The 22,636-nt window shown below is 53.6% G+C and overlaps 9 protein-coding genes and 1 non-coding gene across 10 annotated transcripts; 4 read left to right on the top strand and 6 right to left on the bottom strand.

Annotated features, from left to right (window-relative positions):
• Positions 1 to 26: 26 nt before the first annotated feature.
• Positions 27 to 123, bottom strand: PHACADRAFT_t9. Its single transcript has one exon. It is a non-coding gene; the product is annotated as a tRNA-Ser (tRNA).
• Positions 124 to 643: 520 nt separating this feature from the next.
• PHACADRAFT_247290 (uncharacterized protein) lies at positions 644 to 2,171 on the top strand. The gene is made up of 4 exons (XM_007390377.1): positions 644 to 948; positions 1,011 to 1,462; positions 1,524 to 1,871; positions 1,931 to 2,171. The coding sequence occupies exons 2-4, from the start codon at positions 1,177 to 1,179 to the stop codon at positions 2,011 to 2,013; spliced, it is 717 nt and encodes a 238-aa protein (XP_007390439.1). The 5' UTR covers positions 644 to 948; positions 1,011 to 1,176; the 3' UTR covers positions 2,014 to 2,171.
• Positions 2,172 to 2,183: 12 nt separating this feature from the next.
• On the bottom strand, positions 2,184 to 3,082 carry PHACADRAFT_247289 (uncharacterized protein). The gene is made up of 4 exons (XM_007390376.1): positions 3,033 to 3,082; positions 2,817 to 2,885; positions 2,633 to 2,748; positions 2,184 to 2,576 (listed from the first exon to the last, which is right to left on the bottom strand). Exons 2-4 carry the CDS (start codon positions 2,878 to 2,880, stop codon positions 2,406 to 2,408), a joined length of 351 nt encoding a protein of 116 aa, XP_007390438.1. The 5' UTR covers positions 2,881 to 2,885; positions 3,033 to 3,082; the 3' UTR covers positions 2,184 to 2,405.
• Positions 3,083 to 3,252: 170 nt separating this feature from the next.
• PHACADRAFT_247286 (uncharacterized protein) lies at positions 3,253 to 4,946 on the bottom strand. The gene is made up of 6 exons (XM_007390375.1): positions 4,690 to 4,946; positions 4,483 to 4,641; positions 4,230 to 4,429; positions 3,932 to 4,180; positions 3,706 to 3,882; positions 3,253 to 3,650 (listed from the first exon to the last, which is right to left on the bottom strand). Exons 1-6 carry the CDS (start codon positions 4,931 to 4,933, stop codon positions 3,417 to 3,419), a joined length of 1,263 nt encoding a protein of 420 aa, XP_007390437.1. The 5' UTR covers positions 4,934 to 4,946; the 3' UTR covers positions 3,253 to 3,416.
• Positions 4,947 to 5,304: 358 nt separating this feature from the next.
• On the top strand, positions 5,305 to 7,601 carry PHACADRAFT_247285 (uncharacterized protein). The gene is made up of 2 exons (XM_007390374.1): positions 5,305 to 5,800; positions 5,856 to 7,601. The coding sequence occupies exons 1-2, from the start codon at positions 5,392 to 5,394 to the stop codon at positions 7,361 to 7,363; spliced, it is 1,917 nt and encodes a 638-aa protein (XP_007390436.1). The 5' UTR covers positions 5,305 to 5,391; the 3' UTR covers positions 7,364 to 7,601.
• A 78-nt stretch (positions 7,602 to 7,679) lies between these two features.
• PHACADRAFT_247284 (uncharacterized protein) lies at positions 7,680 to 8,252 on the bottom strand. Its single transcript, XM_007390373.1, has one exon. It carries the CDS (start codon positions 8,185 to 8,187, stop codon positions 7,735 to 7,737), a length of 453 nt encoding a protein of 150 aa, XP_007390435.1. The 5' UTR covers positions 8,188 to 8,252; the 3' UTR covers positions 7,680 to 7,734.
• Positions 8,253 to 8,377: 125 nt separating this feature from the next.
• On the bottom strand, positions 8,378 to 10,553 carry PHACADRAFT_247281 (uncharacterized protein). Its single transcript, XM_007390372.1, has 8 exons — positions 10,498 to 10,553; positions 10,277 to 10,436; positions 9,863 to 10,225; positions 9,664 to 9,813; positions 9,454 to 9,613; positions 9,005 to 9,395; positions 8,828 to 8,951; positions 8,378 to 8,775 (listed from the first exon to the last, which is right to left on the bottom strand). Exons 1-8 carry the CDS (start codon positions 10,542 to 10,544, stop codon positions 8,500 to 8,502), a joined length of 1,671 nt encoding a protein of 556 aa, XP_007390434.1. The 5' UTR covers positions 10,545 to 10,553; the 3' UTR covers positions 8,378 to 8,499.
• A 198-nt stretch (positions 10,554 to 10,751) lies between these two features.
• PHACADRAFT_134034 (uncharacterized protein) lies at positions 10,752 to 13,015 on the top strand. Its single transcript, XM_007390371.1, has 5 exons — positions 10,752 to 10,942; positions 11,115 to 11,353; positions 11,404 to 11,625; positions 11,681 to 12,228; positions 12,281 to 13,015. The coding sequence occupies exons 1-5, from the start codon at positions 10,831 to 10,833 to the stop codon at positions 12,435 to 12,437; spliced, it is 1,278 nt and encodes a 425-aa protein (XP_007390433.1). The 5' UTR covers positions 10,752 to 10,830; the 3' UTR covers positions 12,438 to 13,015.
• A 666-nt stretch (positions 13,016 to 13,681) lies between these two features.
• PHACADRAFT_247278 (uncharacterized protein) lies at positions 13,682 to 14,293 on the top strand. Its single transcript, XM_007390370.1, has 2 exons — positions 13,682 to 14,084; positions 14,108 to 14,293. The coding sequence occupies exons 1-2, from the start codon at positions 13,737 to 13,739 to the stop codon at positions 14,270 to 14,272; spliced, it is 513 nt and encodes a 170-aa protein (XP_007390432.1). The 5' UTR covers positions 13,682 to 13,736; the 3' UTR covers positions 14,273 to 14,293.
• A 1,583-nt stretch (positions 14,294 to 15,876) lies between these two features.
• Positions 15,877 to 20,789, bottom strand: PHACADRAFT_247272 (glycoside hydrolase family 74 protein). The gene is made up of 19 exons (XM_007390369.1): positions 20,707 to 20,789; positions 20,368 to 20,676; positions 20,178 to 20,315; positions 20,004 to 20,127; positions 19,770 to 19,949; positions 19,600 to 19,718; positions 19,486 to 19,549; positions 19,410 to 19,431; positions 18,912 to 19,360; positions 18,731 to 18,860; positions 18,636 to 18,683; positions 18,180 to 18,579; positions 17,929 to 18,128; positions 17,589 to 17,878; positions 17,499 to 17,528; positions 17,098 to 17,446; positions 16,408 to 17,038; positions 16,050 to 16,332; positions 15,877 to 15,998 (listed from the first exon to the last, which is right to left on the bottom strand). The coding sequence occupies exons 2-16, from the start codon at positions 20,674 to 20,676 to the stop codon at positions 17,421 to 17,423; spliced, it is 2,529 nt and encodes an 842-aa protein (XP_007390431.1). The 5' UTR covers positions 20,707 to 20,789; the 3' UTR covers positions 15,877 to 15,998; positions 16,050 to 16,332; positions 16,408 to 17,038; positions 17,098 to 17,420.
• Positions 20,790 to 22,636: the final 1,847 nt, after the last annotated feature.

Genomic DNA, 22,636 nt, shown 5'->3' with positions numbered 1-22,636 from the left:
AAATCAGCTGAACTGGCAAAAACAGACGCTGACAGCAGGATTTGAACCTACGCGGGCAATGCCCAAGTGATGTTTGAAATCGAAGGTTCAAATCACTCGCCTTAACGACTCGGCCATATCAGCTTGACTGTTTTTGCGGCTCTGAACCTTATTATGAGCAATAGACAGCGCTGTTATGTAACGTGCTCTCTTTCTCCAAGCGTGGTGGGTGTCATTGACATTCCGCAAAAACGAATTCACAATGGGTTTTCATACCTCTCACAGCTAGCATCCGTCTTGTGACGTCTCTGACGTTCCGGAAGTCCGTCTTCAATTTTATTGCCCACGCAGCCGCTCCGTGCTGCATCTGGGACTTTCCATTACTTATTGTGGCCTCCCTACAACTTGTCTCTCTGCTCACCATACGCTCGCCTACCCCTTATTCTTAGGATGGGATGTCCAGGGAGCTCTTATGGATCTGTGGAGTTTGCCTTCAATGATGCACGCACCCGTCTGGCTTTGCCAGTGGATGTAGATGCGTTTGGCGTTGCCCGCTACCTGGAACACCCAAATTGCTTAACAAGGCCATTGATATTATTGGAGTAGGTGCGCAAATCATGCGGATATCGCGGCGGTCAGTACTGACGATGTCCATTTGTTTTTGAGAATTTCCTGACTTGTGTACTCATATGAAACGATTCCTCTGGGCGCTATTTTCTTCAAAGACGAATTCGCTAACGGTGATCCTACTATGCCCCGAGTTAGGCGCTTGATTGGCGAACAATGAAGAGAACAATGGCTTGGTGTACTCGTCCTCGTTACGGTGCTTTTATATCTCGCTTGTTCGTTCTGACACTTACAAGCATCCTGTAACCGAAACATGGAGGGCGTTGTTGTACTTTTGACATGCATGGTGTCTACTCTGGCGTCTTTCACCGCGACGACGTTGGACAGCCGAAGATATAAAAGGTGGGCATGTCAGTGAACTTGAAAACAATTTATCCCTTCTCAGCTCACGCCAACGCGTGCAGGATCGAACCTTTCTGCTGGGCAGATTTGCTTATAGGCGTCCCAAAATTCACGGTCTTTACGAACTCGGACGAACGTGCCCTCCTCAGCTTTCTCCATCACGTGTTAGCACCCTCGACCTACGTTCCACCTGCTAGCTAAAGCGACAAGGACAGAGCCATCACAACCATGATCACTGGCCTTACCAAATTCATCAACCTCTACCTTGCACCCGTCCTCTCGCTCACTTCCGTTGCTCTCATCATCCTCGCCTACTTCGCTCCCTCCCTCGTTTTCCCAGCGAAAGTGGCGCTTCTGACAGTAATCCCTTCAACATCCCTTACGCAGCCTACTGACACCAGTGGGGTCGACGCCGACGGCCCGAGCGTGTTCCTCGGCGCGCTTGGCTCATGCTCACGCCCAAACGATGGTGCAGCCGTGACCTGCCAGCCGGCAACAGTCTCACCTCAATATGGTATGTCCCTATTTCTACTCCCTCCCGCGGCTATAGGCTGAAGTTCATCGTCTCTGCGTAGATCTGTCAGTTCTGCCATCCTCGGCGCCCATGCTGCTCAATGCTCCCACCGCTACCACACCCGTTTTCATTGCTATCGCCTTAGGCTTCGCTATCATATTCTTCTTCCTCTTCACACTCACCGCGTTCCGCAACCAGCTCGGTGAAAAGCTCAGCGGCACGATGGATAAGCCCGAGGTACAGCGCGCAACTGCATGGATCGGACTTCTCGGATTCATGATTGGCTTCACGAGTTTCCTGGTTATCAGGATGTGGTTCGGCAAGGCTGTCGAGGATTTCAATGACGCAATTTTGCAGGGTGGGCAGAGCGCGCCTGCTTTGGTTGCCGCGACGAGCAACGGGTTTGTCAGTGAGTGAATTAACGCAACAATCCAATGGCGGGCTCGGAATTAATATAATTTTTGACAGTGGTATATGTTGCGTATGCATTTTACGCTGTTCCCCTCGTGTCTTCGCTCTCGAAGCTGCACGTTATGTCAGGCAAAGCATAGTGGCCAGCGGTTGTTTCGTGACTGCTCATCGGACATCGAACATCAGACAATAGTACTATACCCTAGACGTCATAGCATTGTTTGTAGTAGCCATCGTCTCATTGACACCGTAGCACTGCTACCTTCGATAATAATACAAACACTCGATCATTTGTGGCGATAATAGCCGTGAACTAGTATTGGCGGCGTCAATTGCAATGTTAAAACGAAAGCAACAAGTAGGAAGGTGTTACAGCAGTGTGTATGTATGAGTATAGGGCTCGCGGTGTAATGAATCTGGCCGGTGCATCACATGATGCAACATTCTACCACAGGTAGACTGTAGCCCTGCTCAACTAATCCCAGGAGAGATAAAGTCGACAAGATGTAGTGAACGCTTGAGGTCGTACTGCTCAGTAGCCATCGCCTTCGCCGCCCTCTTTACAGAAGCCACGTTTCTCGAAGAGAACGTTCGCCTTCAGCTCGTCTCGCGCCTTCTTGTCTGCGATATCTTTCTGATGATACGGCTCGAGAGTCTCCCAGTCTACTTGTTTAAGAGGCACGTCATCCTCTTGATCAAGATCCTAAACGGGTCATCAGTGGACCAATCTACGTGGTCGGATATGAGGAAGGAGCATACAATCTCGCCAAGCAGAACCACGTTCTCCCCTCTGATGAGGTACAGTCCGCGTTTCATCTCTGCGTATACGTCCTGATGGTATATACGTTCTACTGTGTCTTCAAGAACCAGGTTTGCTGCCAAATAGACTTGTTAGCACGCTTGCAAAGAGCGCGCGTCCTAAGGAGTGCCAGATAAAATTCACCAAACTGATCGTACGACCTCAGCACCCCATGCAGCTTTCTACCATCTCTGAGGACCACGAGCATCTTTCCTATAGATATGGCATATGGAGAGGCAAGGGCATATCCGGAAGCGTATCGCAGGGAGCGACGCATAATTTTCCGAGTATAGATGGTTCAAGGCAAGAGGGTTGTATGGGTGGGTGGTACGGCACTGCGGATGTTGGTGACAGACGTACTGTCGACGCAATCCACGAGCGACCCAGACGTCGTGAACGGTATCAGCGAGTCCATCGTGAGCGTACGAAACGGGAGTACCGAAGAGTGGTAGAGAAATGAGTGGTGGTAAGAACGGAGGTACGGAGACGCCCGAGCGAGCTGGCTTTCTAGTACCTGATGAGCCTGAATCGCACTCGACTACACCACATCGACAGGCGGATAGCGGTAATGGATGTACAGTTATATTGAGATCCCCAACAGCGCGACAAAACATAACACGACATATGAAAAGCTGATATGAGTACAGTGGTATCCAACGATCGCAGCGTATGCGGGTACTAGAATTACATGTCAGTCATACCGAGACTGTAAACGCGAAGCAGAAAAGCGAAATGTGAACGGTGCTAGCTCGCTTCTGCTTCAGACTGATGTTGAGCCTCTCCCGAAGGCTCCTGCAACCGCCCCTGCTCCTGAGCATCCAGCTTCTCCTGAGGTGTGGGCACGCGTGCAGGCGTGGGTTCTTCTGGTGGTTCGACCACCTCGCCAATCGCAGTCTCACCAATAATGTATCTTAGAACATCGCTAAGAGTGATGATACCCAAAAGACGACCCTTCTTTCCGCCTTTCCTCTCTTCTTCCTGATATTATAAGTAAGGCAAATATCAGCGCTGTGGATGACACGAGGACCCGTACCTCGCCTTCAACGACCACCAAGCGATGCACTCGTCGCTTCTTGATTAGCTGCATGAGGGTCGCCAATGAATCAGAAGCTGTACATATGACAACTCCAGGGAAATCTGGAGAGCGTTGATTGAGAGCCTCCGAGATAGTAAGATCGAGTGCCTGATATGCTCCGAGACGCACGAGTGTCTGAAGAGAAGAATCAGCAGTAGCCCGCGTAAGATACAGCACTGCTCACAATTACATCCACGGTCTCGTACAAATTGACGACGATGCCGTTCTCGTCCACTATAGGAACGGCAGAGATGCCCCGTTCGGAAAACATGTGGACAACGTCGAACACCGGGGTTGTCATGCTGGCGGTGGATATAGGATAGAAGGGATTTCCATCCGGGCTACTCTCGACGGTTGGCCGCCAATTCGCAACATATGTGCCAATGCCCAATTTGCGCAACGGCATATGCAACAGCGTTATTTCCCTGGCACACTGAACCAAGGGTGAGTTCGTAAGATGGGGGCAAGAATGCAGGACTCACGTTGATAGACACGAATTTGAGGAGACGGTACTGGGTTAGCACCGAAATAACGACTTCATGTCCTGTCTCCGAATCATTGTCGAGCAAGGGCAGTCGCCGGGCATGAGTTTGTATGAGCCGTTTGGAAGCATCGTACAATGTGGCGGATGGATGTTCTCTGAGAAGCGGTGGGGGCTCTACACCTAGCTCTTTCTCAATATCTACTAAGCGTTGAGCTAACCTGGACACAAGATGGTGGCCTGGTGCGACTCACCCCGCAGTGACTCTAACCGTAAAGTCTCTACGTCGGCAGCAGCACCCTCATAGGTAGACGATTTGTAGTAGTACTGAATCAGGTGAATAATATCAGATACGGTGAACATGCCCGCAAAGCGTGATTGTTCGCTGTTCCAGAGTGGTGCAGATACAACACCTAACGGCAGATGAGATCGAGCGCACGATGATGGAAGACTACACACACCATTGGACAACAGACACTGCAGAGCCTTTCTAACTTCTAGCCTCGCATCGAGGACAATCATGCGGAAGCTAACTGGAAAGGAATCGTAGGTAGTGTGGCCTCTGAGGTAGGAGCGGATTGCGTGGAGGGCAGCGTCATGGCTTTCCTGAGTCAGGGGCGGGACATGTGAGCCTGCGCGGGGTCGTTTGACAGATATTTTACGCTTGATTTTGGGCGAGGTGCTTGGAGAGAGAGTAGCGTTCATCGGAGACAAATAGCCATGCAGTGTGCACTGAGTCTGGCGGCGGACAGTGTTCTACCAGCGTCCGGCGCTTTAGGGACACGCTCAAGGGATCTGCTGTGTTACGTAATAATTTGGCAGCTACCCGGCTGCAGCCCGCTGCAGCAGCAAAAAAGCTGGCCCAGAGTGTTTTCAAGTTGTTCGCTGCATGCAGAGACGTTTCCAAGAGCACAGCACAGATCTGTTCGCTACCTGAAGGAAACATTTCGAATGCAGGGCTATGCTGAGTCGGGGCGAGTGACGCTCCCGGAGGCTGCCGTGATGGCGGCACTGGCTTACCTCTGTCCCAGCCGCTCCAGCCAGCTGCGTCTCAGCGATTACCCCACTCGCGCTTTCTCTTTCCCTCGTCTCGCTCTCCACAGTGCTTTCTCAGTCTGTATTTTACTTTGGACTTCTCTTGATTTTCCTCTTCGTACCTGGCGATGACGGTGGAGGAGCTGTTAGACGTTCGCAACATGTGGGACGGCCCGTCCGACTCCCATACACTCGCAAACCTCCGCAAGCTCTCGAACATCTTGCTTTCAAGCCCACCGCGGACAGATGGCCGTCCGGACGGTCTTAACCCGCAACCAACGCCACCACGCGATGCGTTCTACATCCTTCTGCCTCTCCTTATCGTGCTTTCGACGTTTTTCTTCCTCCTCCTGCTCTTCCTGGTATGCGTCATTATTCTCAGACGACGTCGCGGCATCATGCTTCGAGACCACGATGGTCCAATAGATATGAGCAGAGAGGATATGGTCGAGGGAGAGGGTGGGTTCGAGGGTGTAGAATCTCGCTGGCTCGAGAGCGCGAATGAGAATGAAAGGCGGATGTATCAGAGAGCAAAACGTATGCAGCCATCTCGTGAGATTCAGCCTCAGACTGACAGCGTCATCTCGCGCAGAGTACCAGCTACAGTATCCTCCCAACTCGCTCCCGACAGATATCACGTTGTCCCAGTTCCTGTCGATACAGGAGAAGGGCGTCTCAGCGTGGTCGTTCGAACCCGACTTTGAGGCACTCAACTCCATGCTGGTCCATGCTCGGACAGAAATAACTTTCCTTCCGGATCCATCATCAACCACGTCTGTACAGTCCAATTTACCCCTCCCCAAGCTCAATGAGGTATATTACTGGGAGGTCAAGATGTTTGATCTTCCCACGACAACCAACGTTGCTGTGGGCCTCGCTACGAAACCGTATCCGTCGTTCCGCCTCCCAGGGTTTAGCAAATATTCGGTCGGTTACCACTCCAGTGGTGACAAGTCTCATAACTGGCCCTTCACCGCGACGTCATGCGGCCCAGCGTTAAAAGAAGGCGACGTGCTCGGGGTTGGGTACAGACCCCGGACGGGGACGGTCTTTTTTACGAAGAACGGTCGGAAACTTGAGGACGCCTACGTCGGTTTCAATAGCTACAACCTATTTCCGACTGTGGGCGCAGATGGACCGTGCAGCGTTCACATCAATTTTGGGCAATCAGGTTTCGTCTTCATAGAGGCGAACGTGAAGAAATGGGGTCTGGCACCGAGCTCTGGCACACTTGCGCCTCCTCCGCCTTATGGTAGCGAGCGAGGCAGTATCTTGCTCGCCGCCGGAGGAGAGGTCACTCCTTTGCCTAGCGCTGTCGGTTCACCGGCTGCCGCGTCCTCTCGGTCTCGCCGTTCTCACCGCTCTCGGAGGCCAAGGAGTGCGTTGTCTACCACGACCCCACTGGCGTCTTCTCCTCTCTCATCGACTCCGGTTGCGTCCCCTACCCCTCCTGACACGCCTCCACCGCCTATTACGCCTATCGACGAAGAATCAGACGGAACCATTACCTCCCCTGGCCCCGGACCATCCACCGCGCGGAGATACATATCACCTACGGACATGCCATTCCACACTGCGCCAAATTCCAATATTCCCGCGTCTCCGACTCAGGGAGACGGTTCGGTGAGATCACAGTCGTCTTCTCGCGAGTCTTCACGGTCGCGGTCGCGTTCTCCTCTGCCGCCGCGAGCGCCAGGTGCGAATTTGTTCAATACGCCTCGCCGACAACCGTTCACGTTCACTCATGCGCGGACGGGTTCGCGCTCGTCCTGTTCAGGTCCCGAACTCGCCATTCAGGTTCACCCTCCTCCCGAATCCCCGATAAGCCCTGACCCGCCTACTCCGGACGTTCGAGACATTCATCTACAGGCGCTCGCATCTTCCAATTCTGCAACGATGGCATCTGCGGACATCCCAGACCGCGAGCCTCCCGCATATTCGCCTTTGGACGCCTACGCCTATCAGGACGGAGTGCAGCTCGACCTCCCTGCCGAGATTATCGCGGCGGCGTTGGAACGCGGCACTCTGCCCTCCATTATTGGGCCATCGCTCGGCACTCGTTCAGAGAGACGGAGTCGTCGTCGTGAGCGGCGTTCATAACATGTACCTCGGTACTGGCACATTTGGCTGCTATACCTTGTGGTACGGAGGTATAACCGTTTACTTTCGTTATACTGTGTGTATGTATTTCTATATAGTGCGTAGTGTGGACGTTGAATGCCGGTTTGGAATTACTGTCACTGTAGTAGGTTACCCACACCACTTATCATGTCACTTCTCGATATCTACATCTTTACTTTTGTCGCAGCAATACTCTCTATCTTGAGCAAATGTATCTGGACGGAGAGTGATGCGGATTGAGTTATAAGTAGACGATTTGGGGCTACAGAGATGCAAGGCGAATGCGACGACGAAGAGGAGACCAATGCTATGTACATACAGGACGACAGAAATATTGATGCAGCGGTGAGCTACGACACTGAGAGTGCAGGAAGAGGCGCTATTTGAGCTAACAGCGGACTAAGACTCTTCGTCTCCGTTGTGTTCTGTCGCAGCGGGCTCGGCATATGGCTGACATGTGGGCGATGCAGCGGCATCCTCATTGCGCTCTCGAGGTCTTCCTCCATCGATGTCGTACTGATCCTCGACATGTTAGATTGGACTCCGAGCGAGTTCTCCGCCGAACGCGTCCCGTTATCCTCCTTCCTCCACCCGCACGTCATCCACCGTCGGAGTCTTGCGCGAAGATTCTTGTCGAGGGCGATCCAAAGCCCGATGGCAAATGAGACCAGAATAGCGACGAAGATCGCGCCAACGATCATCTCGGGAGCCATGCGATGGTCGTACTTGTCCAAAGCGGCGTTTGGGTTTCGGAGAGAGGGGTCGTTGTATTGCATGTTCCCTTTCGCGCTCGCCGCGTTCATGATCGCTGGTCCCGGTCCAAGGCTCGTTTCGCAGAATGGGAGGACGTAAGGACAGTGTTTAGAGTCGGTCGTGATACGAGTAAAGAGCGGCATAGGTCGGAATGTCGGGTATCGAGTAAGGAGCGAAAGCGCGGCTGTACTTGGGCTGCGGACGGAGGTGCAGGCTGAAGAGCAGTATTCAAACTGACGAGCCATCTAAATAGAGCATTTATTTTGAGGCTGACGGCCGAACGGGCTGACCGGAGCTCTAGCAAAGCGTATATCTAGTACAATGTTACCAGTTTACATATCAGGCCGGGTTCGAATACGGATCTAAGGCTCAAGACGCTTGGGGTCTCTCGGGAAGAGAGAGGCACGACGAATGTTGTTCAGCTTGAGGAACAGCATCAAAACACGCTCAAGGCCGATGCCTCCTCCACCGTGTGGCGGGCATCCCATCCTGAAGGCATCCACGTAGGAAGCCATTGACGCAGGGTCAATTCCTTTCTCCTTCATCTTCTCAGTGAGGAGAGCAGGATCATGGATACGTTGTGCACCAGACAAGATCTCCTCGCCACGCATGAAGAAGTCATACGAGTTTGAAAGTGTCTGCAGGGTCAGAATAAATACAAACCATATGCGTCTCAATTAATTCACATACCGGGTCTTCAGGGTCAGGCATGGTGTAGAAGGGACGGAGGGCCATGGGAAATTTGTCGATAATAAAGTAGTCGGTATCATACTTGGCCTTCACGATTCGTCCGAGACGCTTCTCATTCTCTGTGCTAGTAGGAGGTTAGCTCAAATACGAGTAATGGGGACGGACAGCCTTGCTCACTCGATATCGTCCAGGGTCTCCTTTGGGACACCGTCCTCAACCAGAAAGTCCACAGCTTCTTTGAAGGTCAGCTTCAGAGTACCTTCAGATCCCTCACGCCATTTGAACTCGTCAGCAGGGAACGCTTCGCGGACGACTTCAATCTCGTTCTTGTACCGGTCGCGTAGGCTGCGGAACATGTGCTTGAAGAGGTCGTCGAGCAATTCCATGACTTCATGGTAATGTTCCTCGATGGCCATCTCAAGATCAAGGCCGACGAACTCGGTCATGTGTCGGTGAGTATTCGAGTTCTCCGCGCGGAAGACAGGACCAATCTCGTAAACACGCTCGAAATCCGCTGCGATGGCCATCTGCTTGGCGAGCTGTGGAGATTGAGCGAGGAAAGCACTGCCTGTGAACAGATACAATGAGAGCTGTGGAAGAAGACGGGCTCCAAGCCATGTACATGCCCTTGAAGTAGTTGACCTTGAAGACCGACGCTCCAGACTCCGTCGCGGCACCCTGTAGCTTAGGACTATGGATCTCGATGAATCCCTTTGACTCCAAGAAATCGCGGAAAAGGTGCCCAATGACATGCTGAAGCTTGAATACAGCTTGGTTTGTTTGCGTCTGTCGGTAGTGGTAAGCTAGTTGATCTCCAGGACTAAAGTGAGGCATACCCGAAGGTCAATGATACGATTATCAAGGCGGGTGTCGAGCAGAACACGCTTGTATTGTACGTCCTCGTTAGCGGCAATTTCGGCCTCAGGACGGTTGGCATCCTCAACGGTGAACGGCAGGCGACCATCAAGACCGGAGATGAGATATATCTAGCAGGGACATCAGCAGACATCATGGGAAAATGTACGGTGTGCTAACCTTGGAGAGGTGAAGTTCGACGTCACCAACGGACGCGCTCTTGATAACCTCTGGACTCTTCTTTACGGCACCTTCGACTAGGACAATGCTCTCATCCTGCAAACTAGCCGCCCACTTAACCATTTGCTTGCTAACTTTCTCCGGAGTCACTATAAGAAGCGCCTGAACCGAGTCAGTACGTTGACGCAAGTTTAAGAACACCATCTTGTTGCCCTGTGCACGGGAAGTTTGCACCCGGGCACGAAGAAGGACGGTCTCTCCGTCCATGCTGGGGTTGAGGGAACAAATCTGTACGCGCTGACGGCGGGGACGCGATTGCGATTGGTTGAGAGATTCTTTGCCGTAACTTGCAACGGCGTAATCCTACGAAGTTGGGTCAACAAGAGACTACAAATCTGTAAACGCGTCTCGTACCTCATCAGCAGCAGCTTTCTGTGCCTCGAGCTCTTTCTGCTTAGCTGCTTTCTCAGCAGCCTTTTTAGCCTTCTCTGCGTCTTTGGCGCGCTTTTTTAGCTCGTTCTTAGACGGGCCCTGCTCAGCAGCCGCAGAGCCCTCAGTGGGGACGCCGGAGACACTAAAGATGCGAGGCATCTAAGTGAGAGGACGAAAGCTAGACACTTGTACATGATATTTACGCCTCGGGTGCATTGTCGGCGATTTTGATCTCCTGGGTGCCAGCCATGGCGAGCGGGAGGGAGTCAAGGGTATAGTGTACGAGTCTGACTCGCAGGGACTTTGTATCGGCTTTGAATCAAGCCTGTCCTTGAAATCGGATTGCAGATCTCCAGCCCTAACCTGACTATCCCTAACCCTAACCCACTCAAATCCCCGCTCTGTCTCAACTAGCATCAGCCCGCGGAACGGCTCGGCGGGACTCGCCCGGTCTATTGCCTCGGTCTACCGCCTGGCAGCATATAAAAACGTCTCTTCATCGTGTTCGCTCGATTCTTGACAACCTCATTCAGAAAATGCAGGCCATTTCTCGCCCCCTCACTCGTTCAGCTCCTCTGAGTCTGCGTCGCGCCGCAGCTCTGTCTACGTGGTCCGCTGTTCCAGCAGGTCCCCCGGATCCTATTCTCGGTGCGTGTCATTTCGCTTGCTGCGTTTGGGAACGTCGGCGAAGTGGAAGCTAGGATCCCCGCTGCCCATTCAAGGCCGTTGAGGCCGCGATCCGGCCAGGCTTCAAGGCACCACCTTGCCTAACTTCTTTCTCACAATACACACGGTCTCCCACTAATTTGCGCATTCTTAGGTGTGACTGAGGCCTTCAAGGCCGACAAGGACTCCCGCAAAATCAATCTCGGCGTCGGTGCCTACCGCGATGAGAATGGCAAACCCTATGTCCTCAACTCTGTGAAGAAGGCCGAGCAGATCATCGAGTCCGGTCAGCCGGACAAGGAATACCTCCCCATTACTGGTCTTGCGGAGTTCACCAAAGCAGCCGTTAAGCTGGCCTACGGTGGGGACAGTGCTCCTCTGGCAGGCAACTCTGTGCGTGGTCTTCATGCCATTGGTTACTCCTTCCTCACTTCTGTTCGCAGGTTGCTGTCACGCAAGCTATCTCTGGTACGGGTGCACTCCGCATTGGTGGCGCGTTCCTTGGCCGCTTTTATCCCCACGCAAAGACTATCTATATCCCTTCCCCGTCATGGGGCAACCACACTCCCATATTCCGCGACTCTGGTCTCGAGGTCAAGCAGTATCGCTATTTCGATAAGAAGACGGTCGGCCTCGACCTCGCTGGTCTAAAGGAGGACCTGAAAGTGCGTCATGTGGTCTACCAGTGGGTGGGGGTTATACTGATGATCGTATTCTTAGAATATGCCCGAGAAGTCTATCGTCCTTTTCCACGCTTGCGCACACAACCCGACCGGCATTGACCCCACCCCCGAGCAGTGGAAGGAAATCTCCGAAGTTGTCAAAGAGAAGCAGCTTTTCCCCTTCTTTGACATGGCCTACCAAGGCTTCTCTTCTGGCGACTTCAGCCGTGATGCCTTCGCTGTCCGGCACTTCGTGGCTCAGGGTCACCAAGTCGTCGTTTCTCAGTCTTTCGCGAAGAACATGGGTCTTTACGGCGAGCGTGTCGGTGCCTTTTCCATTGTTGCCGCCGATCCCGAAGAGAAGGCTCGCGTCGAGTCTCAACTGAAGATCATCGTCCGTCCTATGTACTCCAACCCGCCTCTCCACGGCGCTCGCATCGCGGCCACCATCCTGAACAACCAGAAGCTCTACCAGGAGTGGGAGGGTGAAGTCAAGCACATGGCGAACCGCATTATTAGCATGCGCGATCGTCTCTACAACAATCTTGTTGCGCTTGGCACTCCCAGCGAATGGGGTCACATCAAGAGCCAAATCGGCATGTTCAGGTGAGTAATCTGCTAGTGCGTTCGCAACATGCTCCGCTCATGCCATATCTAGCTACACTGGTCTGAGCCAACCTCAAACCAAAGCTCTGGCTGAGAAGGCGCATATTTACTTGACTGCTGACGGCCGCATCTCCATGGCTGGTCTCAACGGACATAACATCGACTACTTCTCGGAGTGCGTTAGCAAGGTCGTCAAGGGCACACTCTAGACTATCTCGGACTCTAAGGGTTTCTGGGGCTTAGATGTACTAGATGGGCTTAGAGTCACGGTCGACAACTCCTGCGATCTTCAGTCATAGACAGCGGTCACGATATTCAGCCGTGCAGTTTCTATTGTTCTTGCAAATATTGCGATCGTTTGATCACGACGACTATCCTTGCCTTGCCATCGCGCTTATCGAAGGCGCCTCAGAAAGGAAACTGACATACTTTGAAGGCACGCTAATCGAAGCCATCCGCCGAGGGACTCGACGATGCTGACGTTGTGTCTTTTCCTTGGACCACCACCATGTCGTTTGCGAGTTCGCCCCTGCGCTGGCGACGCCCCGGACGCAAGTCGTCTACGCCGTTCTTCCCTGGTGCTTGGCCGGACGGCTCGAGCCAAGATATGACACTCATGCAAGAGCCGTCTACCCACTTTAATCGCAGAACCCCGAACCAAGATCGTCTTGAAGAGCAAACACTCTCAAATCTTGACTACGTTGCGGATTTTCACCGCCGTATCTCCGAATCTTTGAACTCACGCCCGTCCATCTCGCAGCCGACACTAGTGACGCCTAGCATGTCGGCAAGCTCATATATCTCCTCTTTTACAGAAGGAGCCGTGCGTTACACCTTGTCGAATTGCGCTTCCCTTGCTCTTACTGACAACATACTGCCAGTCTAACTCCGCATCCCCCACCCTAGCTACGCCGGAAACGCTTTCTCCTGTCGAGTCGCTATCTCCAGTCTCTAAGCAATGTCCTTCATCTTGGCGCAATTCGGTCTCCCATCCTCTGTCCACATCCTGTGGCCACATCGGTCCGCTTCTTAGAGAAAACTCGTATCTTGTCGAAGATGTACGCGCCACATCAAATACCGGATCCGCTTCTATTTCGCCTCCGCTGCGCTTGCCTCTGTCTTTGCCGACGCACACACTTGCGTTTTCACCTGACTCGGCGGCGTCATACTTTAGCACCTTCGAACATGTACCTCGCACCGGGTCCCATGAGCTGGCTCGAAAACAAATTTCTACTGCATCAACTGTGCCGAGCGTGGTCTCTCCTGCGTTGTCCGAACTTCCACCTATCCCTGTGTCAACAGACTTCGCCCAAAGCTTCTTTCCTATTCTTGATTGCAGCCCTCAAGATGTGCATGACTCGTCCACCTTCGAATCGTCTACCCATGGCGTCGATGCAGACTCTCCTGTCCTTCCCTCTGACGAGGATCATGGTCCTGAATTGAGCCTCCGTCCTCGAACATCGAGGAGACATGGCATAACCCAGGAACTTGCTCCGAGCGCTGTGGACATGGACGCCTTTGCTATCTCCGCCGACAACGTTCCCGACACAAACTCGGTACGCTCGATTCCGACATCTTTTGTCTCAGACCTCGCCGCGGGCTCTGTCGTCGACCATGAGGCCTTTCTCTCTGTTGCCACAGCCAGAGGTCGCACATATAGGCAGTCGTCTTCCTCTCTGAACATATCTACAAACACGCTCAGCCTTGGGTACGACCACGAGGGCGTCTACGGCCTGAGAGGTGATTTGGGATCCAGGCAGTCTCGAGGCGACATGCAATCACCGACTCGAACGACGTCTTGCGGTAAGCCTGTATCAACTGTCGTCGCGGGTGGGACAGCCAAGAGCAACCAAGCCGTCAAGGCGAATTCTTTGCAAAGCTCAAGGTGTTTGGTGAGAAGATCAAGAAAGCCTTTGGTGTGCGAACTAGACAAGCAGGCTCTGGTATTGGCATAACGACCACGACAGCTATTACCGCTGTCGAGTACAAGTCGGTATGGATCGATTTACCTTCAATATACCACATAACTCGAGGTTCAAATTGAGCGTCAGGAACATCCCATTCCCTCGCCGAAGCATAAGAGCAAAAGCAGGGACAAGCTGCTACAGAATCAACGTCGCAAGTCCATGCCGGCCCATGCCAGAGAGCACCAAGTGTCCCATCCCCAGCCTTTGCGACCCACCTCGTTCCTAGCGATGGATCCCAGGCCCTCTTTTGGGCAGCCATTCTCCGGGAACGACAATGTGCAGTCCGGAACAGTTCCTTGGTTTTCTAGAGGGCCGCAATCCAGACAGCCCTCTGGACTACAGGTGCTTCCGTCTCCAAACGCTCAGCTGTCCGGTGCATCAAGCGAACCCCCGTCGGCAGGACCTCACCGCACTCGTAGTAGTTCGTCTCCCGCTATGGCTGGACCGAACGCATGTACCAAGTCTGATAGGCTCTTTTCATCGGAGAGCAAGTACCGTCTCGAGATGTTGAAGAATACGATACTTCCTCGTCCGACCATCCCGACCATCCCGACCGATCGACCCCTGTATCAGGCCACTGTCGAGCGTGAATATGAGGCACTCACTACTGGGGCTCCTCCTGAGGAAGAGGATTTCGAGGTTATCAACGGCAGCACGAGTGACCTTTGTCCCCCTTCCCTCGGCGACAGTATGCGCAAAGGTAGCGCCACCTCGGCGTTCCACTCATCCAGAGACTTGAGTGACGCAGCCAGAAGGAAGGACAGCAACCTCCAGAACCCTGCGAAGCGACGACGCCGAGGGTTCTCCTTTACCAAGCGAGCGTCCAAAGCGCTTGGTTCTCCGGTTCCTCCGGTCCCTAGCTTACCACACGACCTGCTTGGAAATAGCGCTCGCCCAGGGAAGACACTGAGTACACTACTCAAAGGCCTGACCCCCCAGAAGAAGGCCGAGTACTTGCGACGCTGGCAACAGCAGCAGAGTGTCGGGTCGCCCGTAGGATGCGCAGAATACGATCCAGATGCTGCCTTGGACACCATAAGTTTCGCGCACGTTCCCGACTCTACCAGATCGACAACGACAACCACGGATGATTTGGTCTCCTCCGACTCTGTTGACACGCCTCTACACGCTATCCACATGGATATTCTCAACGGAGACGCTACTCTTGGTAGCTCTATCGGAGCCATGTCGGAGGATGAGACCGGCAGCGCCGGACACGATCTGGAAGACCGCGAGGAAAGGGGATTCCTGAGAGCGCTAGGGCTAGAGTTCGATATTGCAAGGGCTGTTGAGGAGTGTTAGGACGATTCGACATCTACAACTCCCGCGGTCGGACGAAGTCCATCTCGCAGTTTGGACGCGGCGCGCTTTAGCACATTACATCTGGGACTATCATGTGGCTTCTGGACTGGTCATGTAACTACTTCGACTGTATAGACTGGGCTCGAGCTCGTCGCAATATGGTAAAGTAAAGTAACAATCCTCGATCCCATGCGGGCGGTGTCGGCGTGTCGGGGAAGTCACGTGACAGATGAAAGCTATCTGATAAGCGGCGGGAGAGAAATGTGACGCACTCCGGCAAACGTCCTGCCGCTTGACTCCCTCGGGCGGAATCTGTCCTCTGTCCTCCTCCCTCCTCCTCCCTCCTTCTCTACACTGCCGCCTACGGACTCGGGTACCTGCTAACCTACGGCACAGAGCGACTCTTCCTTGTAAGCGTCCTTGACGAATCACTCTCCATGGAGCCCCAACATGCAAAGCTCGTCGCGGCTGCGACGGGCTCAACTGTAACGGCTCTCACGAGTGAGTAATTATCAGATATGCTCGAGATACTAGTCTAACTATGCCCCAAAGTGACCCCCTTTGATGTCGTAAAAACGCGTTTGCAGACCCAGCCGGCACGACCTCAACCTCTGTTCCCCCGACCACCTCCAAATGTGTGCTGTCAGCCTGCGAACACTCCGTGCATACGGAGAATGTCAACGGTATCTATGCGTGCCTTCGAGGGAGAGGTCGTTTGTGTTTGGGACCATGGCATGTTTCGGACAGAACGTGTGAACGGATTCTTTGACGCATTCCGGCATGTCTGGCGCGCAGAGGGCATTCCGGGTTTGTGGAAAGGTGCTGGAACGACTCTGTGAGTCTTGCATATTCTCCGCGCGGACAAAATAGCATCTCATTCTTGATTGTTATAATTTTGTTCTTTAAACAGGATGATTGGTGTCCCGTCCTCAACGTGCTATATGCTCACATACGACCATCTGCTGAACGTCACGCTGCCGCCCCTCCTGCCATCAGCTGTCGTCCCACTTACTGCCGGTATCGCTGCACGGACGTTAATCACCACGGTCGTCTCACCCCTTGAGCTCATCCGCACCAACCTCCAGAGCACCCCAATCTCACCAGACACACCACATACGCTCCGCTCTACCCTCGCCTCGATAGGCGCACTTGTGCGGCAGCATGGGAATTTGCATCTTTGGCGAGGTTTGGGAGCGACGCTATGGCGCGACGTCCCATTCAGCGGTCTGTACTGGGCAGGGTACGAGCTATGCAAACGGACACTCAACAGCGCGGGTTACGAAGGTGCCAGTGTCGCCTTCGTAAGCGGGGCCTTAAGTGGAACGACCGCTGCTCTGACGACCTCGCCGTTTGACGTGCTGAAGACCCGCCGACAAGCGCTCGTCATGTCCGGAGAAGCAGGAGTGACAAAAGCTGTAGGGATGATCTCCGTCCTGAAGGAGATTGTTCGGACGGAAGGCATTTCTGCTCTCTACGCGGGAATTATGCCTCGAATAGCAAAGATTGCTCCTGCCTGCGGTGTCATGATTGCTTGCTTCGAGGTACGTTACAATTGCAGGCGCTGTGTAGACTCGTTTCACTTAAGTCTTGTATTCTTCAGGGCATTGGAAAGAGGCTAATGCAAAAGGACGACGAGCGGGTATGACGCTCATAGACGGCCTCCACCTCAGCTTTCGGCGGTGTTGGTAATTTATCATAGCCCTTCGTAATTTGCATCACTACTATCCATCATATCTCACATCATGTACGTAGAGTAGTTCGCAGCTTTGTTGACTGATCAATAACCCTAGCGAGGTGAACATCCCCGTGCCGTTGCGTGTGCGTTCGCCCGAAACGCCGAGAATGAATTTAGTTTTACGTGAAGGTGTGTTGTCACAGGAACCCCGGACGACGGTTCTCGATCCCTCGTTGTTCTGAAACACCTCAAGTGGGCACGCACTGGGAGTAATCTGCCGAAGAGGTCAGCAAAAGGCGGTAAGCGTAGGGAGTTCTGATACTCACAAGGGTTCGTACTGGTGCAAGTGTATCCGGCTGTTGTGCACACGAAATTCGTAAATATCCATGGTGGGAAAAATGAGACGAGGTGCTCACCGACACATGCAGTGGGCCCGGTCCATCCCTGGCCTCCGCACTGACCGTAAGCAGTCTGCAGGGCGCCAGTGGATGACGGTGTCGAAGATGTACTGGAGGCGCTGCTAGAGTGAGAGCTAGAGCTTGCACTTGTGGAGGTCGTATGTGAGGCGGAGGACGATACAGTAGACGAATGTGCACTCGAAGATGCAGACGTGCTGCGAGTGGAGGTCGATGAGGCGGTGGACGACGACGCAGCGCCCGCAGTATCGCCGTAGAAGATGCCGCGACCGTTAGTTCCGACATAGGCACTATGATCCACGTCAGCATAGATGGATCTCAGCGGGTAGCGACAACCTACCGCCCGTAGATGCGCGGATCGCCGGCGATAACATTGGCACTGGCCGAGCCGAATCCGTGTGCGGCGTCGTTGATCTGCACCCAGTTGGTGCCTGCGTCGTCAGACCTGAAGTAGCCGACGACACCGGAAATATCTGCGATAGCGAACAGGGCGGGATAGCCTCCTGTGCTCGCTGGGGCACCGAAAGAGATGGACCAAGCCTGCGCATACAATCAGCCCGCTGGGGCACCAGTTTATCAGGACATGCGCACCTGGGAGACTCCGGAGACGGCGGAAAATGAAGTACCGTTATTTATCGAGTGGAAGAGACCCGTGTCTGTCGACACCCAGACATCACCGGTAACTCCGGGGTTCGCAATAACAGTGGAAGTAGAGCTCGAAGTACCGAGAGTTGCTTGTTTGGTGAACGTCTTGCCACCGTCTGTTGAGAGGTAAAACTGATTGCCTGAGCCGGCGTAGAAGATCGAGTCGATCTTCTTGTCAGATGCAATGGCCGCACCGGCTGGGAGGGAAGAGACAACGCTGAAGGCATTGGTGTACTGAGAGACTTGGACACCGTTGGCCGACGAGCTCCAGAGGACGGTGTCACCACTTGCAGAGATCGCGACCTTACCGCCCGACACACCCGATGGGGAACCATAATCGAGAGCCCTTGCATACAAGGGTTAGCACGTACTACGTATTGAAGCAGCACCAGGTGAACTCACCAGGTATTTCCAGCATCGTTGCTGATAGCAGCCTGCGGTCCATCCGTACTAATGCGAATTGGTACGTATAGTTAAAACGTGATAATAAAACGTACGAGTCGCCGTTGCCAACTCGCACAACGGTTTGGGGATCGTTTCCGGCATAATCCAGACCGGTGACGCCAGTACCAGTAGCAGGAGCAAACTCTGCAGAAGGCGCCTGGTCCAGGTTGGTGTGGGCGAAACCTATCACGACGAGTCCATAATTACTGCGGACAAGAACAGTGGTTTACGCACCCTCTTCATCCAAGACGCCACTGAGTAATGTCGGACCAGTCGGTGGAGAGAGAAGGGCCTGTGCAGACGTTTCTTCGATACCGTCTGCGAGCGATTCGAGGGTAACATTGCGAACGGTGTCCCACTTGAGCAGGTCATGACCGCCATAGATGGTGGCACCGGTGCCGTACAGCCAATGGTTCGAGTCGAAGGGGTCGATAGCGAGGGCTTCCATCATCCAACCGATCTGAGTGACGATGCTGTCGGCTGTGCCGTCTGGACCCAACCAGGGGGCCAGTGAGTCGTCGTACGTGTAGTACCTGTTCATGGTTGGATACGAGGCCCAATCCCAGAGACTTGTCCAGGTGTTACCGCCGTCTGTGCTACGGAAGACCTGGCCGTCGGGCCACCAACAGTTAAGTGCCGCGACCATGACAGTACCGGGATTCTGCAGATCAACTGCAAGACCTCTGTATAAGAATCAGCACATTTGTCGATTTTGGCCATGCGAGGTCGTACCCAAATCCGAAATAAAGGTTGCCTGTATGAGAATCAACTAAGTGTTCTGGCTCAAGAGACATGGTCATCTACTTACTTCCAGAGACAGGTGTGATGTTCTCCATTGTTCCAGAAGTGATGTTGTACTTGTATACGGCTCCCTATAGGACCGGTTAGTACGATTTTGCAAAGACTAGAGCGTGTTTCATACGAGAGTTCCGTCATATGGTCCAGCACCGTCGGAAGTGGAGATGTAAAGCGCCTTCTCCGCGGGGGAGAGAACGCCCTTATGAGCCATCCAAGACGAGTTTGTGCCCGGGAGGGCAGACCCTACGAAATCATGTCAGCGTATATGGCAGGTTAGAGAGAAGCATCACAAACATGTGGACCCTGCGTCGTTGGACATGAAGAGATTGCTCGAAGTGTTCGTGGCAACTCCTACGAAGATACGAGGAGTAGCATTTCCAGAGGATCCGGACGTAGAGTCGAAAGTGACAAAGGAAACGCCGATCTTGTCGCTGTTGTATCCGCTTGTATCCGTGGGATCGGGTACGTATGTACCTGGAATGCACATTAGTTAAAAGCACCCATCGTAGCGTCCTCAGTATTACCCACCAACATCAGGAAGACTCGAGACTTTAGCCCAACTCTGCCCGTAATCGGTACTTTTCCATAGTCCGTTCCCACTGCGAGCGCCGAAGAACAGAACATTATTGCTGTTGGGGTCAACTGCAAGTCGCTACAAAATATACTGAGATATTTGCATCACAGTTAGTACATCAAAAGTACCTCGCCCATGCCACGTCCGGGCATGTTGCCTCCCACCTTGAAGGGCAAAGGAGATGGTGTGAAAGTCTGGCCTTGGTCGGTCGATATCAGAACCTGGCCGTTGTTCGGGTCCCAGGAGTTGGTGTACATTCCCGTCGCCTAAATACACCATTCAGTAGACGGCATAGGCTGGAGGTGTGCCATGTCATACCAGGTACAGGCGGTCTGGGTCTACCGGGTCGGTCGCAAGCGCGTCTACGCCCCAGTAGTTCCACCTTGCGTTGTCGACAAAGTCGAGGAGGGGCGTCCACGTATCGTCCGAGTTGAGCTTGTAGGCGCCACCAATATCGGTACGAGCATATGCGAGGCCTTGCTGGGAGGGATTGAAGACAATGCTGGGAACGAAGCCTCCACCGCCCCCAATCTTGACATTCTTCCACGTGTAAGCCTGTGAGCTCACGGCATGGGCAAAGGGAACGGAGGACGCTGCTAGAGCCGAGAAGGCAGTCAGCCAACGCATATTGGAAGGCTTGCTGTGGGACGCACTGTAGAGCGAGGGGACGGTATATATCTGGCCGTCGCAGACGCGTCCCTACGAGCCACGACAGACCATCTGCACAACATGACCACAGACATGCGCTGCAATCCCGACTATTGTGCGTCCGAAGATCATGCGCGATAAGCACAGGACGATGAGATGCTTGAACGCGTGCAACGGCGAGCAAGCTACTCCTAAGCGTGCGCGATGTAATAACACCGAAGATTTTGGCGGACATACGTGCACCGAAGCTGAACCGCGCGCATGACCGATCGGACCGCCAGGTACTTTCCGCTACATCTGATGAGGGTCAGGAGTAGCTTGTACAGTACTACGTTAAACGCCCATGCAGGACCTGAGGCTTGAGGCGTTGAGCATGCGGGATGCTTCCATGCGAGATGCTTCCATGCGAGATATGGGTCACGAAGTTGAAGCTTCGCTTTGGGTACGATAAGTGTTGAGGGCAGTATTCTCATGCACCGTTTGATACCTAAAATGGAGAGTCCTGAACAGTAATAATCGCTGAGAATGTTTACTGACGATGTCACGATCAAGATGCAAGATGACTGGGACGATAGGCGAAGATATTGAATAGTCAGAAACGGGACTATCGGCTAGCATTTCGAACTTTCTTCGAGCACCATGAAGGGCCACTAGCCGGCTGCAGAGAAAAGGTACGCTGCGTCGAGGCTTATAGGATCGCGTCAGTTGACGATGCAAGTCAAGACATTTGGGCAGAATATGCCGGATATCGAGCCGTTGGTGACCGACTTTCTAAATTATGCGACACATCGATGTCACAGGCAGCATATGGTCACGGTGTGCACCTCTTCAATATTGCAATGGCAAAGAACCTCAGATCAGGGTTTAATGAACTTTTCTCTCCCGAGCTAAAATTGTGCGATTCGCAGACTTAGAGAGCACAAGGACGAACCCACTGACCTAGTGCGAGTCATCGCACTTCGGAACACTGAAGGGACAATATGCATAGTAGTCCCGGGGAAATGTGGTCAATTTCAAACAAACGTAGAGAGATGTCATGGATGCTGACCTGCTACATGCCGGAAGGCTTAGCTTGAAAGAGTCAAAATAGCGGATGTCCGGACGTCTGGCAAGCTCACGGACGGTAGTCGGTGGATGGAGTATAGGTGACAGCGTCATTCGCCACACATGTTACTCTGCCCGCGGGTTGCATGGGGCAAAGCGAGCCATTGTGGTGATGGTACGCAAGGGAGGCCAAGCTGGCCCCGCGGACGTTACCGGGACGCCACAAAGTATTAGGCTACTGAAAAGGGCGGTTAACTTACGTAAGCCCGAGCGAGGTTACATAGAGTATACGCCGGGGTGCCACTTGGCCCTGGTCACCTCGCTGGTGACCCCTGTCGCCAGCGACCGAGGTCACCACCTGCGTACACGGCCCGTTGCTAGGGGTCGCGCCCGAAGCGGTAGCCCGCCCGGGTGACCACCGGAGTTGTCCGAGCCCGCGCGATCGCGATCGGCACCCGCCCACCTTGCGCGCCCGAAGCGTCGGTCGACGTGCGCTCGCTCCCGGGACTGCCGCGGCCACCGATGCCGACCCTAAACGAGTCAAACTTGTGTAAATAGTCGAAATAACTCATTTTAGTTTTTATGTAGCCGCTATCTTGTCTGGGCTGTCTGATTTTGTCTGATTATGCCCAATTTCGTGAATTTACTTGCCTTGCGGCGCCTCGATCACCTGCGGCGCGCGCGCGCATCACTGAGCAAGCGCACTACGGCGCTGTGCACGCATCATGGGCTGACCGCAGGTCGGGCTCGGCGAGGGCAGGCCCAAACGAGATTAATTACTTAATTAGGAAGCTACAGGTACACGGTATACCGACGGTGTACGGCACAGGGGCTGAAGTCACCGGCGGGATGTGCGGGCAGGTGACCAGCGCCTGTCGGGCAGGTTACCCTGGTG

The sequence above is a fragment of the Phanerochaete carnosa genome (genome assembly GCF_000300595.1).
Source record: "Phanerochaete carnosa HHB-10118-sp unplaced genomic scaffold PHACAscaffold_1, whole genome shotgun sequence".
Taxonomy (NCBI): domain Eukaryota; kingdom Fungi; phylum Basidiomycota; class Agaricomycetes; order Polyporales; family Phanerochaetaceae; genus Phanerochaete; species Phanerochaete carnosa.
The sequence above is the reverse complement of the archived record's forward strand: the minus strand, read 5'-3'. Positions and strand labels throughout refer to the sequence as shown.

Coding starts and splice junctions, on each gene's coding strand:
- PHACADRAFT_247284 (XM_007390373.1), bottom strand. CDS start 8,187: ATGAACGCGGCGAGCGCGAAAGGGAACATGCAATACAACGACCCCTCT.
- PHACADRAFT_134034 (XM_007390371.1), top strand. CDS start 10,831: ATGCAGGCCATTTCTCGCCCCCTCACTCGTTCAGCTCCTCTGAGTCTG. Junction 10,943..11,114: donor TCCCCCGGATCCTATTCTCG/GTGCGTGTCATT, acceptor GCGCATTCTTAG/GTGTGACTGAGGCCTTCAAG. Junction 11,354..11,403: donor CTCCTCTGGCAGGCAACTCT/GTGCGTGGTCTT, acceptor TTCTGTTCGCAG/GTTGCTGTCACGCAAGCTAT.
- PHACADRAFT_247278 (XM_007390370.1), top strand. CDS start 13,737: ATGGACGCCTTTGCTATCTCCGCCGACAACGTTCCCGACACAAACTCG.
- PHACADRAFT_247290 (XM_007390377.1), top strand. CDS start 1,177: ATGATCACTGGCCTTACCAAATTCATCAACCTCTACCTTGCACCCGTC. Junction 1,463..1,523: donor AACAGTCTCACCTCAATATG/GTATGTCCCTAT, acceptor GTCTCTGCGTAG/ATCTGTCAGTTCTGCCATCC. Junction 1,872..1,930: donor GACGAGCAACGGGTTTGTCA/GTGAGTGAATTA, acceptor AATTTTTGACAG/TGGTATATGTTGCGTATGCA.
- PHACADRAFT_247281 (XM_007390372.1), bottom strand. CDS start 10,544: ATGGCTGGCACCCAGGAGATCAAAATCGCCGACAATGCACCCGAGGC. Junction 10,226..10,276: donor AGAAAGCTGCTGCTGATGAG/GTACGAGACGCG, acceptor CCAACTTCGTAG/GATTACGCCGTTGCAAGTTA. Junction 8,952..9,004: donor GAGACCCTGGACGATATCGA/GTGAGCAAGGCT, acceptor ACCTCCTACTAG/CACAGAGAATGAGAAGCGTC.
- PHACADRAFT_247289 (XM_007390376.1), bottom strand. CDS start 2,880: ATGCTCGTGGTCCTCAGAGATGGTAGAAAGCTGCATGGGGTGCTGAGG. Junction 2,749..2,816: donor GAGGTCGTACGATCAGTTTG/GTGAATTTTATC, acceptor TCTATTTGGCAG/CAAACCTGGTTCTTGAAGAC. Junction 2,577..2,632: donor TGGTTCTGCTTGGCGAGATT/GTATGCTCCTTC, acceptor TGACCCGTTTAG/GATCTTGATCAAGAGGATGA.
- PHACADRAFT_247285 (XM_007390374.1), top strand. CDS start 5,392: ATGACGGTGGAGGAGCTGTTAGACGTTCGCAACATGTGGGACGGCCCG. Junction 5,801..5,855: donor GATGTATCAGAGAGCAAAAC/GTATGCAGCCAT, acceptor CATCTCGCGCAG/AGTACCAGCTACAGTATCCT.
- PHACADRAFT_247286 (XM_007390375.1), bottom strand. CDS start 4,933: ATGAACGCTACTCTCTCTCCAAGCACCTCGCCCAAAATCAAGCGTAAA. Junction 3,883..3,931: donor ACGAGACCGTGGATGTAATT/GTGAGCAGTGCT, acceptor TCTTCTCTTCAG/ACACTCGTGCGTCTCGGAGC. Junction 3,651..3,705: donor TGGTGGTCGTTGAAGGCGAG/GTACGGGTCCTC, acceptor TTATAATATCAG/GAAGAAGAGAGGAAAGGCGG.
- PHACADRAFT_247272 (XM_007390369.1), bottom strand. CDS start 20,676: ATGCGTTGGCTGACTGCCTTCTCGGCTCTAGCAGCGTCCTCCGTTCCC. Junction 19,950..20,003: donor CTCGAGTCTTCCTGATGTTG/GTGGGTAATACT, acceptor TGTGCATTCCAG/GTACATACGTACCCGATCCC. Junction 19,432..19,485: donor CATCACACCTGTCTCTGGAA/GTAAGTAGATGA, acceptor ATTCTCATACAG/GCAACCTTTATTTCGGATTT.